The following is a 21,562-nucleotide window of genomic DNA, read 5'->3' as shown; positions in this document are numbered from 1 at the left end:
CCTACCTCTGTCGACCTTACCTTATTTGGTAACTCACTTCTGGGTTCAATTTTCCTTCTTACAACTGCGATCACTTGTCTTGATTTCCCTCCTATAACAACTCTTCCTTGTCACTATTTAAACACTCAATTTCCATGGCTTCCTTCCATGTCATGTCCCAAGCCCTTTTGAATGAATGAATGAATGGCCTTTAGTATAAATAAAATTAGAGGGTTCCTTCTTTCAACAAGATAAAAATTTGTAAAAGGATAAAACCCTAAAAAAAAACCCATCCGGGATCGGGTCACGGGGGCAGCAGCCTCAGCAGGGAAGCCCAAAACTCTCTATCCCAGCCACTTCAGCTAGCTCATCCGACGGGATCCCGAGGCATTCACAGGCCAGCCTTGAGACATAGTCTCTCCAGCATGTCCTGGGTTGTCCCCGGGGCCTCCTGCCTGTGGAGCATGCCCGGAACACCTCCTGAGGGATGCGTCCAGGAGGCATCCTTGTCAGATGCCCGAGGTACCTTAACTGGCTCCTCTCACTGTGGAGCAATGTTGTTTTGGGGCTATAAGCCCCTGGTATGGTCACCTATGAGAAACAGGTTCTAGGTGAGGGACCCCTTATAACGACAAAAAACTTTGGTCCACTCTGGAGCCAGGCCTGAAGGTGGGGTCCGCTGACGAGCGCCTGGTGGCCGGGCCTTTGCTCACAGAGTCTGGCCGTGCACAGCCTGAAGGTACAACTTGGCCTTTCCCCCTGTGGGATGGGCCAAAGGAGTCGGGTGCGTAGAGAGCTGGGTAGCAGCCAAAAGAGGGGTCCTTGACGCGACCATCCCCGGCTACAGAAACTGTCTTTTTGAACAATGATATTAATTATATAAAATGGATGCTTTACATGGGAACTCAGGTTGGTATTAGCTCTTGGGAAGAAGCTGTTCCTCAATTGGTTTGTTTTTGCTTTGATGCACCTTCCAGAAGGCAGGTCAGACAGCTGGGCATCTGCATGTAACCTGTCCTTGATGATGTTTTGGGCTCTGCTGAGGCATCGAGCGGAGTAGATGTCCATCAAGGAAGGGAGAGGACAGGCAATGATGCACTGTGCTACTTCCACTGTCCTCTGCAGCTTCACTCTGCCCAACTCATTAAAGCTCACGTATCAGACAGAAACGCAGTAACTCAGCAGTCCTGTCTCAGAGTCTTGTCGTTCCAGTGTATCAAATCCCTGCTTACATGAGAAATATGAAAACTTCCCCAGGTTAGTGTACATGTTTTCTTCTATTTCATTTATTATGCGGCTATTTGTAAGCAGTTTTAGGGGGAGTTTATACATTAAATTGTAACAGTTACTTTCAGAGAAACACTCTACTTTTGGGTGTCAGTCATTGGGGGGTTGGGGGGTGGGTGGGCAGATCTACTTTGTAATATAAGTAACCAGTAACGGTAACTGATTACTTTTTCTCAGTAATGGACCCAACACTGTTAAGAGGTAAAACAAAAAGACAAGAATAGGATAATAAGTGAAGTGGGGAGTCAAGGCACATGTGAAATAGACATAAACAGTTAGAAACAATTTCACGAAATATGTTTACTCTGAAAAAAAGCAGAAAGGCCAAGACAAAATACAACATGTTTTTATTTCAGTTTCCGTTTGCTATATCTCATTACAGTAAGCACATGAACGAGAGAAGTCAACACACAGAGTCCACTTACTGAGCACATAGAGCCACTTTCTGACCACGATACATCGTCCGTCCCCTGCAGTGTACTCCGGAGTAGTCTTTGAGGACAAAGTCTTTTAGCGCTCATTGCGGGTGAGAGACATGCAGTGGAATTGCACCAGAGAGGACATATCATGGTTACCTCTGCTTGCAAACAGCTGCTAATTTACAGTTAAGGTTCGGGTAAGGGGGGAAGAAATCCACACAAGGTACCGATCTCGTGAACATTCTCATCTACCGCATATCGTTTAAAACGCTTTAACACCCAGTGTCACAGAGCTGAATGTTCGACAATTATACATCTTAGCTTGAAAAATAAATGTGACATATCCATTTTCACAAACTATCGGAATCGATTTCCACGATATCTACAAATTCACAACTTGGTAACATGTTCCTCGGCTAGCAAGTAGCGTTATTGGATATAAGATCTGTATATGGCGCTCTACCCATAGAGAACACTTTAGAGGTTATGTTGTATAAACCATAGGCGTTGCTAAATAGCGTTAATATTTTCATGTGTTTATACACGTTACATACGATGTCTTTGTGCTATGACACGGTTGCGTTATGGTGAACTCTGGCCCCGTGGGAAATAAACCCTTTTTAAAAAAGGCCATGATTGTGTGTTTGCATACATACCTTTAAATAGTATTTTACACCTACCAGACACACCTTCTGGCGAGAGAAATCCGATTTAAGAGCTGAAACCCTAAAATGATGAGTATTACAATTAAGTGCGTGTATTTTCGAGGGCAATGACGTCACAGTCATTACGACAAATGCATTTAAATGAAAAATATGCAGTGGCGGGCCGTGAGGGCCTGCAAGGCCTTCTCTGCTGGCCTCAAAACATCTGAATAATTTGATGTTAATTATATTTTGTACATCAATACTCATTCAATGATTACCATTTGGCTGTCAGCTTCCTTTCATTGCTTCTCCTCTGGTAGCGCTGTTTCCAGATGTTTGCGTTCATATCCAAGCATGCAACCACATTATAGCCATGAGTTGTTGCTAGGCTTGGAAATCTACCCAGAAGCATTTACAAAAAATCCTGAAGGCCATGTCCCGTTAGTGTTGGTTTGGCCAATCAGATTCCAAGTTGGCGTCAGAAAGCCCTGAGAGATGTCACTGGTTTCACTAAACATCGGGGCGGCAGTAGCTTAGGAGGTAGAGCGCTCGTCTTGGGTTCAAGGGATGCCAGTTCGAATCCCGGCTCGTCCGTGTTACATGTCGAAGTGTCCTTGGGTAAGACACTGAACCCCTAATACCCCCAATAAGCAGGTTAGCGTCTTACATGGCTGCAAGACAAGGCCGCTATTGGGAAATGTGGAGCACATTGTAAAGCGCTTTGGGAAGTCATTGACTTGAAAAGCGCTATATAAGTGCAGATCATTTAAACATAACGAGCGGTAATCCACTGAAGCGATCGCGCCAACAGCCGGTAAACTTGAAGGGACTGAGCTATCCAAAAAAATATATTGTGTTGATTTGATAGCAAAAGGGAGGACTACTCTGAAGCGAGAAGAAAAGTTTTTTTGTCCGCCACTTTCAGCCTAGAGGTAAGATTTTGCCTGAGCCCAAGTCCTACCTGAATTTTGGGCCGGGTCTATATGTTGGGACGAGCTTCTCTCTCTCACTGCCCTGTTTTTTGAATTATCCTCCTGATGTTGTTCTTCTTTCTCTCTGTGTATACAGTCTTGTTTGACTTAGATTTGCCACAGCAGACACAACAGACTTTACGTGTCGTGACCTCCCTCCCTATTCTCTCACATAGTCTCCATTGCGGGCTCCCCAAGCGGATTGCACTCTGCAGCGACAACATCCAGTGCCATTGAACCCAGAGAACCGGGTACACAGTGAGGGGGCCGGGGTTGGCCAAAATCACCTCTCCCCAGGAATCCTCCCAAATAAAGTAGTACATTTCACTTCCAAGAGCCGGCTCATGGAGTCGGTTCGTTCCCGAACGACACACCACTAATTCAGACTGGAGCTGAAGGCCCAGGGGTTAAATCCACAGCCCACCACTGCAAATACAATTACTTTGATGACATCCATTTTCCTGCTGTCACCCACAGGGGCATGTTTGCATAGTACAGGATATCTGCAGTTCGCTGGGGTGTTCTTTGCTGCAATTATCATTCGCTTTTTTAGGTATCCAACGCAACATTCTCATTTCACCTCCATTTTGATGCTAAACTGCAAAACTGAAATGATTCCCATTCACACATAGATATTATGTATGTGTACATGTTTTGTGCATACATTTGCACGAGCATGTTGAACATGGATGAATTATATACATTACGGTGGTTCATCACCATGTTTTTTGGACCGATACGAATGTTTTGGATAGTCATCACTCCTGATACCAGGTTTTGGTTCCCATACCTGTCAACCTGTACGTTTTTGCCGCACAAAGTACGTCTATCATGCATTTTAGGACGTGTACAACGTACAAGAAAAACTGTACGGAAAAACGCAAATTTATCAATTATGGCTACTATCCGGTATACACAGACTAAATCAATCAAGTCAAACGAGTTCGCCGCGGTAGCCTTTATCTCGGTATCGTTTTTTTCGTTGCAAACGAAGCGAGCGGTTTGATGCTACTGTGTGCATGCGTCAGCCGCCTCGGATTTCATGTGGTAGTTGTGCAGTGAAAGGAAGTCTGTCTCTTTTTTGGCTCAACTCATTAGAGAGACCTGGCTCTCGAACGGCTCACTTGCTTTGATACATTGTATTACGAATCATTATTGTTGTATGAAGAAGTTAAAAAAAGGAAGTATAAAAGGAGAAAATGAAAAAAGACAGGTTTGTGGTGATCCCTTTTAATCAGTATATTACCAACAATAATTTAATGCAGAAAATTAATTAATAATTTGAATAAGAAAATGTATTATTCTACTTAATTATATTTGCATGTGTTTTTCCTTCTAGAGTGAACATCCAAGCTACTTAATTTTTGGACGTTTTTTTATAGTTAACCTCATTCATGTCGAGCAACTCAGTATCTAACACAAAATGTTAATTAACAATATATATGATATAACAAAACACATGTACAATATAACATGCTAAACTACATAAATAAACACATTTGAAAAACAAATATGGTGTAAGATTATTTTGTAAAGGAAAATACAACATTTTTTTAGGGGCATGGAGCCGTGGAGGTTGACAGGTTCTGGTTCCATTAATTTTGGTACCTTTCTACTTGACACCGATTGTGTCTTGAAATTGAGTTTGGGTCCTCACTGGCTTGGAGGACAGAGACTTTTGACACTTGCTTTGAGAGATGGTACGGTTCATTTCAGTCCTCTACAATGCATAATTGACGAGAGGCAAATAATTTAAAATCCCTGTTGGGTCGGAGTTGCTGAGACCACTGCAACCTGTCACAACATGACGTGAGCACGAATATAGCTAAGTGCCACAAATCACACGCTTATGGATCGCCATCAACTGAAAATATCCTTCTTAACCCTGTAGTCACTGTTTCAAACTATGCTTCCGATGATGCTACTAAGAAAGAAACTTCATAAAGGATTGCATTTGTTAAAGCGGACTCATGAAATCTGCATGCTGGCCAATGAGAGTAAAAGCACTTTCGTATCGCTGTTGCTAGAAAGGAACATCACACATATTTGCATTCATAAATTATGGAGGAATCTCTGGTGATGTGGGTCGGTGACGAACGAATTGGCCCAAGCGCAAGAACATGGACATCGAGTGCTACTCGGCTTGAAGATGTTGAAAGAAAAAATTTGACTGAATCCAAAAAATACTCACTCCAAAATTCCAAATCTGGCACTTTACACCAGGGGTCTCACACTTCCCCCATCCAAATGTTATCGCACTTCTTTTCATTGCACTATTATTATAACTTTGACCAGCTCCAGGATTTATTGTGGCAATTTTAGCATTATGATACCGCAATATGATTTCACCGATATTTTATAGAGAAAATTATACCAAAAACGTAAAAGTTGACTTTTAATCTGAGATAACAGTGTTTGTTTTTTGCACAAAAATGTTAAATCCTATCGTAATGTTTGTCAAATATCTTACTTTTACACTAATGAACTATTTCCCACAATTACTTTAACTTGTACTTAGTGATTAGGATAACCACATAAGACCGTTTTTGTGTATAAGTGTTCCAGATGCGTGTGATGATACCTTCCAATTTATCGTTGTCTGTAATATCACTCAGGTTGCCCTGTAAGATGCGAAAACCTCGCCAGATGTTACCTGCTATAGGCCAAACACTTAAAGGTATTCCCAAACAGATTATTTTTGAAATAGGCACAGAACGTGTAGTGTTCCTCCCTACAATTATGCAAATATGTTGCTAAATATTCCATATACCGGTGGACTCCAGAAATTTAGTTTTAAAGTTGATCGATATAGCATGTTTGCTCTAGAGCTGTGACGTCACTGAAGGAGCACAACACTTTCAAAAATCCCATTAACACAACATGCGAGGCCGGCTTCGAAACAGACAGCGATTGAAGTGAACAACGATTACATACCACTCGTTTCTGCTTGGAGGAAGGCCATTGTGGCTTTTCATTTGTGTTTTTCGCTCCATGTTTCGCTGTTGGTATAATTTTTTCCCGCTAGCTGCTAGCTTGTTTGGCTGGTTAGCCTGGCGTTATTTTTGCCATGTCCTTTCGTTTATTCCTAGCTGGCTTTGCGGTTAACGCCGTTGCTGATTTTTGTTGTTGGTGACCGGTAAGCATGGTAACTCACTGCATGATTTTTGAACGGCTAGCCTGGCGTTAGCAAGGGTTTTTCCATGTTTCTTGCTTTATTTTACCCCTGGCAGGCTTTGCTTTTGTCACCATAGCCATTTCTGCATTTATTTTTTAGTTCCCGGTTAGCCTGCCTGCTCACTGTGTGCTTGGTCGCCCAGCTTCGCGTTTTTCTGCCAAGGCTCAAGCCTCCTTTCGTCAATCGGTCCCTGTTTGCTACCATTAGCTGCGTACAGGGTGCTGTTTGGTCGCCTAGCTGGCTAAACTGCCATGTCCATTGGTTTATTCCCTGCCGGCTTCGTAGCCATTGCCGCTTTTCGTTGATTGTTCCCGGTTAGCCTCTCTGCTCACTGTGTGTTTTTTGATCAACTAGCCTGGCGTTAGCACGTGTTTTGACATGTTCCTTGTTTTTTTAACACCTGCCCGGCTTCACGTTTGATTCCATAGCCGTTGATGCTTTTTCTTGTTGATTCCCGGGTATCCTGGCTACGTGTTGTTTGCCAGCCAGCCTCGCGTTTTTCCACCGAGACCCCAACCGCTTTTTGTTGAACAGTCTGGGTTAGCCCCTTGTTGGTGGCCCTTTGTGTTTTTTTCAGCAGTTATCCCCTTTTTGGCTGCTCTCGACATAGTACCGAGGCATTTTCGACAAAAAAACAAAATTGAGCTTAAAACACTCTTCGACTATTGCTAGGGTGCCGGTGTTCCTGTGATGATGTCGCAGCTCAGGATTACAAAGAGAAGACATGCTGTCTTCAAAATGCATTAGAGGTATCTGAAAAATAATTTAAATATACCGATTAAATATATATGTTTCCTTAAATTATGCATGTTTGAGAATTTTATAAGAATTTCAAGATTATTGACTCATTTACTGCCCAAAAGGGTTCAAATGAAAACAAAAAAACAGAAAAAAAAACCCGTATTATTGACTCATATAGAACCGTAAACCAGACCACATCAAAGCGACCATAGAAAGTGTCTTCTTTTGTGTCCCTGCATAATCTGCGTGTGTGCATGCATGTTATTATCTCTTGGTTAGCAACAATGACAACCTGAACCACATGCTTACAAAACAAGAGGAAGAAAAAAAACACAGTTTCCATATTTTACAAAAGGACAAGCAGTCAAGATCCAGCGATCCTGCTATTTTGTAACAAGAGGAGACAGGGTCAGAGCTACTTTCACTGAGAGCAAAAACAAAAAAACAAAACAAAGAAAACTCAAAATAAAGCACGTGGACAACGCGGTGGCAACGGTTTGAGTTAGCTAGCTATGTTGTTAATGACCGTTGTTCTTGCTTGATCGCCTTTCTCCTTGAAACAAAAATTCGAAAAAATAGATAGCTGGATGTTAGGAGGCATTGTGAAAACATACTCCCTCAAAGGTAGCTTAGCAACGCTGGATGAGCTGGTTACAACACAAGAACGCTCACAGAATCGAGTAAGCCAAAAGGAATATCATTCACGTTATGCAAGTGCTTCCTCTACAAAGAACCTCCATTTGCAGAATTGGTTAGCATGCAAATTCCAGTTTTAATGGTAATCCTTTGTAGCTATTATGTATCAGTATACCAGCTCGGTGGCCATGGGGATAGGGCGCCTGCCCCGAGACTGGGAGGCTGCAGGTTGGAGTCTCATACCTAAGACTTACAACATTGGTACCCCGAATGCTCACCCCGCTTGCCAGTATATCGTTAGATTATGGTAGCATCAGTTATGGCTTTAGGATTTGGTGTGCCACCCCAAGATTTCAAGTGGCCCAATCTGGTCACCCCTATGAAAAATGTTTGGAGGCACTACTGTACGCTTGTAAATGCATTACTCGCATTTACATTACATCCTAAAATTCCCTGCATTCAAACATACTCATTGTCTTTGTAGAGGCAGCACTTTAACTGGATATAATGAGATTACACACATAAAAATGTATATATATATATATATATATATATATATATATATATATATATTATATATATAACATACAAGTTTAACACATTAAAGTGACGAAGCTCCTGTGTAGAAATTAAGAACCACCTATGCAATCCATGCTACACAAAATCAGCAAGTGTGAGTCATTTAAAATCAATTATTAAAGTAATTTAAAGAATAAATACAATAATGGTAATATACCAAAAATAAAAAAGAACAGTAAAAATATAAAACTATGAGGAAAAAATAAAATATAGAGATAAAAATACCATCCATTTTGGACTACAGACCTCCACTCTCTTGCTATTTTAAACACTGGCACCCGACGCAGTGTACTCTGTGTTCTCGGATTTATGGTAGTTATCCTAGATAAGTAGTTTTTATGGACTTCAGTTCAGCTCTATTCATTGAACAGTTTAAACAATCATCAATTTCTAAAGATGGAGCCCAACGGCAGCAGATACTCACAAATACGAGAGCCCCCGGGATTAAACCCTGTGGAACACCATTTAAATTCATATTTTTGTTCAATCACTTTCCTTCCAGACAAAGCAACAATTATCATATTTGGGTCATAATGATGACTGCAATGTCGTGATATTTGAATTGCCACAATATATCAGTGTCTTCATCTTAAAATTTTTATTTAAGCATGCAGCCTATTATCGGTTGCGCTCTGTAGGGTGGAATTTCCAGTAGTCTACAAAATAAATATTGAAAATAAAACCTAGAAAAATTGCTTCCTAACTCAAACATTGGTAAATCGTAGGTTCGTAGGTGAGGTACCATTGTCGTACACGTACACACATGCACACACAAAAATCCTTCTTGACTTTCGGCATACCTGTCCATCTATTACTCTTAATCTTTTCCAAGAAAGACTTTTGACCCGATTCAGTTGTGGTTGTTTGCTTCTATGATGGCGGGCTTTCTGTTGACATACGTAGCCCAGTAACCCAAGTTGAAAATGAAGAAAAGAACGGGGAAAATGATGCGTGAAATCTTGTCCACTTTGCTGACTCGGTTGTAGGATTTCTTGGCTTCTGTGTAGGGATCGTCCATTTTATGGAGATAGGTGTGTTTGGCCGACGCCCCGGCGCCGGCACTCTTGGAAATGGTGGTTAACCCTTGGTCCTTTGCTACGTTGATGGCGTAGGTTGTTCCCACAATGTTGAACGTGTTGTTTGCCTTTTTGGAGAGGGATGCCGATTCTCTTCTCTGAAACGAGGAGAATGCAGCAAAAGTCGTGAGGAGAACAGACAGCGGACTGCACAATACTTCCATTTGAACTCATAAGGAGGAAATAGAAGCAACACCACGAGACACGACACACACAAGAGCAAAACAAAAGCCTAACCATATCGTTAATCCTGGCCATGTTAGCCTGAAACGGTTCCTGAAAAGAAAAGTAGAAAAGGAAAAAAGTTTACCAATTAAATAAAAAATGACCCAACAATGCTCTGTTCATCAGCTTGTACATTTTACACGACTTGTCATTTACAGTAATCTCTCGTTTTTTTGCGGGGTGACGATCCAAAAAAGTCCCGGGACTGTTCAAAACCCGTGAAGTAGAAATCAGTAACATATAATATTTACGACTGTAACAAAATAACAACCATAGATCTACAAATAAAACACTGAACACAGAATTGCAGTTGAATGAATGGTCTTTATTTGCCTGATGCAATAGTACAATGAAATTGGAAGGGTTTTCAGTGTAAGAAAGCAATGCCTGGTCAAATAAAACACACTGTCACTTTAACTGCAGGATAAAATCATATACCCTATATCTTAAATAGATCTTTATACGTATAGATTGGTGACAGCAATTCAAGTCTTATGAGCATTAGCTGTGGAGTCCCTCATGGGTCTACATTAGGAACCCTATTGTTTTTGTTGTATATAAATGAATTAAGTAAAATATAATTTATTTGCTGACAACACAACGATATTAAGGTTGGTTACAAATCTACAGGAATGGAAGGCCGAAATGACTATAGAACTTGACAAAGTAAAATAATTGTTTGATAAAAACTGTCAAACTATCCTCCTGAAGGCCACAATTCGCTTCCAGGCTGGGAAATTGAGACCTCTGTTTTTTGTGATTTTTCTTTCAACCCTGTTTGAAAAAAATGTGAAATAACAATGTCTTTGCTCATGTCTGACAAATCAATGAAGCCGGTCCGGCTTCGTCAGGCAAATCGCTCAAGATAAAACAAACACGGCACAGGCTGCAAGATGGAATAAGCCGACTTCTTCACAGAAAGCCATTAGACTGTCTCCGCTGGAAAAAAAAGCCTCAGAATGTCACACTAAATTTACACAGGCTACACATATTTACCGAACCTTAGCATTGGATGATTCCGTAATCCTGGCAGCTGAAGAACGGGCTACGTGCACCGCCGCCAGTGTGGGAGAACAAGTAGGGCAGCAAGATTGATCACGGCGCAAGTTTAGCTATAGCGCAGTGGCTAATGTGTGTATCGGATGTGTGTGGCTGCAACTGAGACAATGTGTCCTCACACCTCACACCCATGAGATTTTAAATTGAAGGTAAAATTTTTTTAAAGGACCTAACATTCTGAAAATGTCAGCGCAGCAGAATGTAATTATACCTCAAGGAAATTGTAATCTGATCACTAAAGTCAAGTGTAACACGCTTATTTTGCGTGACCACTGCATAACTTGCAAAAAAAACCCATAACAAAAATTGACTGACATTACTGCTCTTTCGGCATAGTGTGATACAGACAGTAGGTAACACAGAAGATCATTGGCTGTCTATTTTCAATCGATATTTAAAATAAAATAATTAAAGAATATGTCTTGTCATTTGAACTAATGCAAATATTTAACTTACAAGTTAAATATTTTGACAGACAAACAATTTTCTCGAGTTGGGCACTACATGAAACCAAAATATACAGTGAAGAAAATAAGTATTTGAACACCCTGCTATTTTGCTATTTCTCCTACTTAGAAATCATGGAGGGGTCTGACATTTTCATAGTAGGTGCATGTCCACTGTCAGAGAGATAAACTAAAAAGAAAAATCCAGGAATCACAATGCATGCATTTTTTAACAATTCATTTGTGTAATACAGCTGCAAAAACACCTGTATATCATCTAGAATTAAACACAACCACAAGGCTGGAAAGGGCTAGGAGCAATTGCCAAGCAGCTTGGTGAAAATAACTCTCAATAATTCTAAGAAAGGTGAGGAATCAGCCTGGAACTAAGCGTCAGGAGTAGGTTAATGACCTGAAAAGAGCTGGGCCCACCGTTTCCAAGGTTACTGTAGGTAATACACTAAGACGTCATGGTTTGAAATCATGCATGGCATGAAAGGTTTCCCTGCTTAAACCAGCAAATGTCAAGGCCCGTCTTAAGTTTGCATATGACCATTTATTTGAATGATACAGAGGAGTAATAGGAGAAAGTTTTGTGGTCAGGTGAGACCAAGATAGAATTTTTTGATCATAATTCCGCTTAGCGTGTTTGGAGGAAGAAGAATGAAGAGAACAATCTGAAGAACACCAACCCTAACCTGAAGCATGGGGATGGTAGCATCATGCTTTGGGGGTGTTTTCTGCACATGGGACAGGACGAGTGCACTGGATTAAAGAGAGGATGACTAGGGGTTGTAAATTCTGATATTTTGGGGAACATCCTCCTTCCCTCAGTCACAGCATTGAAGATGGGTCTTGGCTGGGTCTTCCAACACGAAAATGACCCGAAGCACAAAGCCAGGAAAACCAAGGAGTGGCTCCGTAAGAAACACGTCAAGGTTCTAGCATGGCTAAGCCAGTCTCCAGACCAGGAGGGAGCTCAAACTCTATGTTTCTCAGCGACATCCCAAAAACCTTACTGAGATAGAGAAAATCCGTGCGGACGAGTGGGCCAAGATCCCTCCTGCAGTGTGTGCAAAGCTGGTGAAAGACTACCTCTGTAATAGCAAACAAAGACTACTGTCCAAATATTTACACAAATTTTCTCAGGTGTTCAAATAATTATTTGCAGCTATATCACACAAATAAATCGTTAAAAAAGTCATGCATTGTGATTTCTGGATTTTTCTTTTTAGTTTACTCACTCACAGTGCACATGCACCTACAATGAAAATTTCAGACCCCTCCATGATTTATAAGTGAGAGAAATAGCAAAATAGCAGGGTGTTCAAATACTTATTTTCTTCACTGTATTTGACTTGATCTGGACCAGAATTTAAGTGCAGACAGTAATGTTTAATTCCAGTGTTTGAAAAACAACATCTGACTGAAAATGAAGCAATTCTATTGATTTCTTTTTCAAATACACCCCATTTTATGGGTTTAAAAGTAATTGGATGATTAGGTGTAATCTAAACAAAAAGGTTTGTTGTCAATATTTTGTTGCAAATCCTTTTAAGGCAATCACTCTCTCAAGTCTGAAAAATCGACCGTGCCGTCCCTGAAATACATCGTTTTTTTCTGTAATTCTGCTCTACAGTGTTGGAACTAACACATTCCATTGTAACACAATCCTGGAACACAATAAATGTTCTTGGTAACGGGTACTGTAACTGGTTATCGATACAATTTTGTAACTCTACTGTCATTACTACTTGGCAAGTTACTATGTTACGCCGCTTCTTTATCTACGTATTCTGGTACAGGTTTGTCTTTCTTTTATCTGTCCATAGAACATTTTTCCACAACTGGGTTTGCTTGTTGAGGTGTTTTTCTGGCAAAGTCAAGTCTGATTTTTCTATTTTTGGGACTGGGCTTGCACCTAGTGGTGAACCCTGTGTATTTGCTTTCATTAAGTCTGCTCTTTATTGTACACTCAGAGACAGATGGACCCACTTCCTAGAGAGTGTTCTTCACCTTAGTACATTGTGTAAACGGATTTTTTCTTACGATGAAGAGTATTCAACATATATCCCATGTTGTAACAATGACAATAAAGGTATATTCTATTCTATTCAGCGATCATCTGTTGCTTTTATCTTCGAAGGACGTCGAGGCATTATTGAATTGCTAACCCTAACCAGTGCATTCATTTTTTCTTGGAATGTACCAAACTGTCCATTCGGCTTCTCCGAGAATTTTAGCTATGTCTCGAATGGATTTCTTCTTTTTTTTACTCTCAGGATCTCTGGCTTTTGAGAGCCCATTTTGATGTGTGGTCACAACAGCTTCCAAATGGAAAAAAAAATGACTACTTAAATGATGACAGGGTAACAAAGAAAGAACCTTCTGAGTCAATTAAAACCCTCTGAGTCATTTGTCCAATTGCTTTTAGTCTCTTTAAAAAGGGGCATAAAGAGTGTAAGGGCTATAATTCCTAGACCCTTATTCCGATTTGGATGTGGAGAGTCTTACATTGCAGCTAAGAATGTGCAATTAAAGGCCATATTAATTATATTAGTGTATTTCAGAATGTATTTACGCGGACAGCTAAACAAACAAAACTTGTGTCGCTGTCCAAATATTTTCAGGCCTAAGTGTAGTTCAACAGCCATTTTCCCTAAAACTATACCCACAACTAGCCGTAGTGCTAAAAATAAGTATTTCTATTTTATTTGCTATTTAAAAGAAAATACAATTACATTACTTGGAGGTAAAAGTGAATTGTACTACAGTCCCACTGCGCTACCTGTTGTGTAAATTGTGATATTTTACAACTTCCTTTATGGCCATGTACTAAATATTAAATATTTATAACTTGGCAGGTGTGTAACGGGCTTTAACGCACTGCTAAAGGTAAATCGGATTACAGCACGGTTATATTCAACCATATAATGTTAACTACACGTCTTAAACGTGTCTGTTTAGTTTGTAGTGTAAGCATAACAGATGGCTTCCAAAAGAAAAACACAATTAGCATAAAAAGGGTGTGCAATAAACTGGCAAGTCAGCGGTACGCTAATATTCGGCTGCTTCCTGTTTTGACGTCTGCTTTGAGGCCACGGTTTGAATTTTTGCTCCACTTTTTCAGCTTCATTTGACTTGCCTTCCTACCCACCTCCCTTCACTCCATCTTTTTAATTAGCATAACTAATGTCCCCTGTTTCCGTTGCTGTCTGCTTCACGGCGTATCTTCTTATGGAATTCTCCTCACTCAATGTTTTGTGAAGACTTTTTCTTTGGGCTTACTTTTGGCAGAATTAAAGTCTGGAAAAGCCATAGTGCAGTCAAATGAGAGGCCGTTTGAGAAGTAAATCATACTTGCTCTCACATGTAATAATCGTACTCTCACACATGCACAACTATACTCTCAAACATACACAGTTATACCATGCACAAACACTACAATCTTATACATACCACTATACTCTCATACACACACTACTATACTCTGTCACACATACTACGATATTCTCATACACACACTTCTATACTCTCTCACACTCTACGATAATCTCTTACACATATTACCATACCAGGGGTCTCCAACCTTTATCAAGCCAAGAGCTACTTTTTTTTTTTACTGATTAGCGAGAAGAGCACCCGGTTTTATATGCATTTCTTAAATAACAACACATGTTATTACTATGTCGTTACTATGTTATAACAATTGCTTATTGAAAGTAAGGTTAAATAGACTCAGTCAACCACTATAATGATCATTTTAGAAGAAAATCACAATGACCCACCACGGGCACCTCGGCTGTCCATAGGGGGCACATTGGTGTCCGTAGGTACCATGTTGGAGACCCCTTACAATACCCTCGTACACACACTATTATGCAGTCGCACCCTACATATACTTTCTCACATATACTATCTATCTATCTATCTATCTATCTATCTATCTATCTATCTATCTATCTATCTATCTATCTATCTATCTATCTATCTATCTATCTATCTATCTATCTATCTATCTATCTATCTATCTATCTATCTATCTATCTATCTATCTATCTATCTATCTATCTATCTATCTATCTATCTATCTATCTATCTATCTATCTATCTATCTATCTATCTATCTATCTATCTATCTATCTATCTATCTATCTATCTATCTATCTATCTATCTATCTATCTATCTATCTATCCATTGCCTACCTACCTACCTACCTACCTGTCTTTACGGTTTCGTTAGTCTTGAACTATTGACAGTTTGACAATGATTTGAGGGTGATTCAAGGTCACGACTTTCAAATGTTTTCTCTTCCGATCTCCATTGTTTGAACCCTCTGCTTTGCACCGCAAAACCTGAAGAACAGTTATTCCAATAAATTGAGGAGCCCTAGTCAATTTGGACAAGAAGACAAAAGTCAAACCAGTGCCCTCCAGATAACCTATGTCTTTTCCTGGATCATTGACTCCGCTACACTTAAAAGCACCGCAGAGGCTTATTTTGTTATCACATACTGTAGATGGCTTAGTCAGCAACAAAACTAATGGCTACAGTAATGTGTTACATTACATGACCCTTATCATAAATAGCTGAACTTCTATAGCAGTGTGAATGTTCTTTGCTCAAAGAAATAACCCACAAGCCGTACAGTCCCTTTCTTCTGCTTTTCTAAATTTGGTTTGTCCTCTGCTGTAATTCATATTGAACGCACTGTTTTCCAATTCTTATTGAACCAAAGCACCCAATTAACTCTGTAAAATTGGAATGATTCAGTACTGCAGTCTTTTGTAGTCTACTAAGGGCGTGACAAAACTCTGTTTGAACCGGAAAATCCTTTTTCCGGGGTTAAAAGATTCAGGTTCTTCACTGAATTCCACTTTCACTATGTGTAGAATCTTCCTTGAGATGCAATAGACTATTTTTAGGTCATGTCAAGAGTAGAGTACTTTTATTTTTTTCATAAACTACAAAAGCTACATTTTTGAAAAATCAAAACTGTTAACATTTTAGTTGACAATATACCTCTTTTTACGAGGAGCCTTTTAGTATATTTAAACAAAATTATGAAATGACAGACGCTATCTCGCAGTGTTGGTGAAGCCCCAGAGACGTGGTGATGTGCCCTGATATGAATATATATCGTTATAGAGATGGATCCAATTTGAAGATCACAGAATATAGACTTCCGATGCACATAAGTGAGAATATTTTCCTTAAGCGGTGATTTAGGATCTGGTATTATCTCTAACGACATTCCCAACAACAGCGTCCAGATGATGAAGGTGCTGTATCTGAGTCAAATCAAGAGGCTTCTCCCGCTATTGGTATGAATGGAAACCAGTACTAAACCCCTTACCCCAAAAACCTAGAGAGAGATGGGCGCCACCAGGCTGTACTTCCCCAAGACACACTACAGAAAGTGGTACTTTGACCAACCTGGTGGATAAAGGATTCACAAACCGCATGTAAAATGAAAACGAATTAATTGCATAAGACTCTCACATAGTGAGAAAATGCCAATTTTAAATTTAACCGCAATCCCTCTGCATTTAACTGCTTAAATCAATCTTTTACCAATCGAACAGTCTTTGAAATGTTCTATTCTCAAAAACTGTGTCGCATCAGTTTTTGTATGGATTTAATCTCCAAGCTGGAGGTTTAGCCAATCAGAACTTGAGTTGGCGGAGCCAAAAACTTCTAGAAGGCAAAGGGAAACGTCAATGGTTATTAGCTAGGTGAACGTAATGAAAGTATCACGACGAAAAAGTGTCCACTGTTTCTGTCAATCGGACATTTTCAGCTCCAAAGCGAATAAAATCGTATGCCAGAAATAAGACAGGACAGGCTCCACTTTTGGCATTAGCTTCGATGGCGACAGAAAAGAACTTCTCGATGGAACTGAACCGCACGAATAATCTGTGTGACGGAGTCATTGCAATCTTCTCGGTGAAAGAAAGGAGGCTGTATTTTGTGCACAATGGATTTTTGGTTGGTAAAATGTGCCATATTCCTAAACAATGTTGCAATTTTATGAGGTTATTATTGATGCTTTAGTATTTGTGCCACAGCTGTAACTGCAGTAAATGTTTTTATAGCCATGAAATTGTTATTTCGGGTTGTACTTATTCAGATTTACCAGGCCTAGGTGGGAAAATCTGCGCAAGCCACTGGTACTCAGTATAAGATGCTTACTATTCCATGAATACTAATTAGCCCAATAATGTTAGTATACTCACATTTTAATTGTAATTGCTAAAATTCGCTCTATGCTGTCTCAGTGGGATGCGGAGATTAAATTTCATGCGTTAGTTACCTCCCGTCTCGATGACTGTAATGCACTACTCTCCGGTCTCCTGAAGTTGAAAATCAAGAGCCTTCAGCTGGTACAAAATGCTGCAGCGAGGCTTTTAACTAAGACAAGAAAGTTTGATCACATTACCCCGATTTTAGCTAACCTGCATTGGCTCCCTGGTAGCTTAAGATGTGATTTTAAGGTTCTGTTCTGTTGGTAGTATACAAAATCATGCATGGACTTGCTCCCTCATATATTTCAGATTTAATTTCGCCCTGTGTTCCTGCTCGGAGTCTTCGCCCAAAAAATCTTGGGCTACTAGTGATTCCAAGAGCCAAGAGGAAATCCGCAGGTTCGAGAGTGTTCTCCATTTGGGCCCTGGTGCTGTGGAATGCTCTTCCCCCTGAGATTTGATCTGCAACTTCAGTGGAAATGTTTAAATCTAAGCTTAAAACATACTTCTATTCAATAGCATATGAATAACCTATATTTTATGTTCACAAAATCTGTGTATTATTTGTTATTACAACATCCATTGCAGCCTGGTCATCCTGGAAGGGGGATTACCACATCTAAAGTTTACTTCATTTTCCTCATCTTGAGGTTTTTGAGTTTTTCCTTTCCCTCATGTAGGTTTTAGATGAGGGGAAGGTGTAACAATAGTCTGTGGTTTCCAATAATCTGTGGTCTGTGCAGCCCTTTCAGACTCTTTGTGATAAAGGCCTATACAAATAAACTTGACTTGACTTAATTCTCTTTAGATACCAAGTGGGTCTGCACTAAGCAATGGCTAGAACCTCTGTTGGCGATTCCCTAGACTGATTTTTGGTGTTTCTAACAAAATGCAGACTTCCATCCCGCCACGTGACACTGTCGGGTGGCTTGAGGTGAGCTAATTAGCCCGTTGGTTGAACAGTTTGTTTAGCGACCCAAAGGGAGTTATGTGCAACTGAAGCTGCGTAACCTCCAAAATGAGAATGCACTGACTCTTCTGCAGCTCACCGAATCAGAACAAATCAAATAAAGCTCGCAGGCAGGAAATATAGTCATCACTTGCTTTTGTTGACTAAAAGTCGGGTGAGTGTGGACAGTACAGTGGTACCTCTACTTATGAATGTCTTTTCGCACGAAGGTTTCAGGTTACAAAGTACCTAGATGGGTAAATATTGCCTTAAGATACAAAATCAAAAATACAGTGCAGTACACGCTTAAAATCCCAGTGCCCATGTGTGCTGCCAGCATGGTCTTTGTGTCATCGTCAGAGTTCAGAGACGAGGAGTAGGAAGGGTTCCGGGCAAGAGAGCGGGGAGGAGGATGCAACCACCATTTAATCAGCCCAAATTAAAGACAGTATAGCAAAATTCCATGAAGTCTCAGAATTTGAGGAAAGGAATCACCCGGAAAAAGTGTTGACAAGTCCGGCTATCGCTAGGTCTGCCTGGCACATTTCCGGCGGATTGTGAAAACCCGGCTAAAGCAGACGTCATTTGATCAGTTTTTCCAGAAACGCAAGGCAAAAAGGTGAATTAAGAGTTTGATTAATTCCTTCATTATTTTGTTTTTTTACATGATGTTACTCTATTTTTATGTTTATTGTGCGGTAATCTCTCTTCTCTTTTTGTTTTATGTTCTGATGCTCTTTCATGAGTTATTAAATATAATACCATACTACACTTTTGTGGGGCTTGGATCGGATTAGCGCATTTACATTCAAAATGCGTCTTAACTTACAAAGTTTTCAGGTTACGAAGCTTCTCCCAGATCAAATTAAATTCATAAGTATAGGTACCATTGTATTTTCCGTATTTTTCTCCCCACGACTGTTTAATCATTTTTTACGGTGGTGCCAGGAAGGGAGCACTAGTTAAACTTTGTTTTTTCCTGTTTCTCTTGTTGTGGCAAAGGCTGCCACAACTAATCGACGTTTTTGACAAAAAAGGATAATGGAATCGTCACTCTATTGTGACTATTGACTATTGTCAGAAGGGGGCATCTCTACCTGATTATAATCTCTGCTGAGTGGCTCGCATGCCAATAGCGTCTCTGTCTCCGGAACTAACATAAACACGCAGACGTCAACATCAACTTCATGTTCCAAAACTTGTCGCGGCAGTAGGTGACACACAGACATTTAAAAGAAAGAATGTCCGACAGGTAAACGAAACCGAGTCTGATTCGCCTTTGTAAGATTCCAGTAACGTTCAAACCAATACGGTTTTAGTGCATTGTACATTTTATACGCGTATATTTCGCTAGAAAAGAGAGCTTGAGTTTTATGCCGGACTGTGCCTGAAAAAAATAATTTGAAATTAAATGCGTGCAGTCCAAAGAAGAAACATTAGATGTAAAAATTGTTTGATTTCAAACTGATGATAAACGTTAAGAACTTTTGCGGTTGACCACTGAATATACTTCACAAAACGGACAAAATTGACTGTTTTGCTGCCAGACCTGTAATAATTCAAATGTCTTTGACATCAATACCGGTGAATGGCGCAAAATGAGTTACTGTAAATCCCTGACTTCAGAGCGCATCTGGTTAAAAGCTGCATGTGCAAATTTAGTGAAGAAGCTTAACTTTGTTTTGTACTAGCCAAACTGGATTTTAGGCCGCAGGTTTAAACAGCAATACAAATGAACTTATTCACTTCCATTTCCCACATTTAAAAAAAATCAGCGGGGAAATGTCTAGCACAGAAAAGTAACACATTGTGCCACAATTAAGAAGCTCGTTTGGGGTCTGTGTCTGCAGCTGTCAGTCTCAATCAACGAGTTCTAACATTCAATATTACCCTTTTTGTCATTGGCAACCTTTTTAAGGTTTTTGGGTACCCGTAGCAGCAAGATGGCGGGCAAATATGTCAGTCCCCTCTAGGTGAGGCTCATGTTATATAAAACAAATGCAAATTTTTTGACCTATGGGTACTTTTGCATATTCATAAAATGGTTCATGTAATTTTTTCTCATTATTTAAAACAATTTGTTTTTTTACAACTAGGAGGCGCTAAATAATACAGTGTCCGTTTAAAGCTTCTCTTACATTTTAAATTGAGTAGAATAAATCTAGATGAATTACGATGTTTGATAAAACTGAAAAATCATAATTGTTCATAAATTATTAATTATCATTAATGAAAACAATCTTGGGCAGCACGGCGGCGCAGTGGTTAGCGCTTGTGCGGCACAGTTCATGTCATGGGAACCTGTTGTGGGTTCAAATCCAGCTCCAGACTTCCTGTGCGGAGTTTGTATGTTCTCCCCGTGCTTGCGTGGGTTTCCTCCGGGCACTCCGGTTTCCTCCCACGTTCCAAAAACATGCATTTCAGGTGAATTGGCCGGTCCAAATTGTCCCTAGGTGTGAATGAGCGAATGAGTTGTCTGTCCCTGTGTGCCCTGCGATTGGCTGGCAACCAGTTCAGGGTGTCCCCTGCCCACTGCCCGGAGATGGCTGGGATGGGCTCCAGCCCCCCCGCGACCCTGATGAGGATAAGCGGTACGGCTGATGAGATGAGATGAGATGAAAACAATCTTGTTTAGTCTTCAGTTATACAAGTAAAAACAGGGTGGTGCTGACAAAAATAAAACAGGAACGTTTTTTTTTAATACAAAATACATAAAAAATAACATAAGTCAAATAATAAATACATTTTAATTTTTGGGGTAACTTAGATTCAAGTTTTACCACAGGCTTTAGAGCAGGGAACTCAGTTGAACGGTTGTGTGAATGCGGTTTTACACCTGAACCAAATCACCAAGCTATACAAACTCAAGTGGGAGCTATACAAAAAAAAATAATTTTAGCCTTAAATGATGTGGATATTTGAAATTAGGTAAAACTATATATACATATGTATATATCAGCTGTGCATGGACAATAAGATTAGACTACATCAGATGAAACTACTAAATTGGGGTTACTAAAGATGAGAATATATCCTTTAATGCCCTCTAGCAGCCAGAGGGATCATCTGGTTTGTATTCATTTTAAAAATCATAACTTTTGATAGGAACGACCTAGAGACTTTTTCT

General features: G+C 40.0%; 1 protein-coding gene across 2 annotated transcripts in view; it reads right to left on the bottom strand.

Moving 5' to 3' along the window:
* Positions 1 to 1,596: 1,596 nt before the first annotated feature.
* The window catches only part of gabra3 (gamma-aminobutyric acid type A receptor subunit alpha3), a 160,193-nt gene continuing 140,227 nt past the window's right edge, over positions 1,597 to 21,562 (bottom strand). The window contains exons 10-11 of one of the 2 annotated variants that reach the window (XM_088320438.1): positions 9,748 to 9,786; positions 1,597 to 9,608 (exon numbers count right to left, since the gene is read on the bottom strand). In XM_088320438.1, the coding sequence (XP_088176564.1) occupies positions 9,285 to 9,608; positions 9,748 to 9,786 (363 nt within the window). In that variant the 3' untranslated portion in view covers positions 1,597 to 9,284. The remainder of the gene's footprint in view (positions 9,609 to 9,747; positions 9,787 to 21,562) is intronic. The other variant, XM_088320439.1, reaches the window with a different exon arrangement.

Source organism: Urocampus carinirostris, chromosome 17 (genome assembly GCF_059441175.1).
Source record: "Urocampus carinirostris isolate Australia breed hairy pipefish chromosome 17, RoL_Ucar_1.0, whole genome shotgun sequence".
Taxonomy (NCBI): Eukaryota; Metazoa; Chordata; class Actinopteri; order Syngnathiformes; family Syngnathidae; genus Urocampus; species Urocampus carinirostris.
Note: the sequence above shows the minus strand (reverse complement) of the source record. Positions and strands in the feature narration are given on the sequence as shown.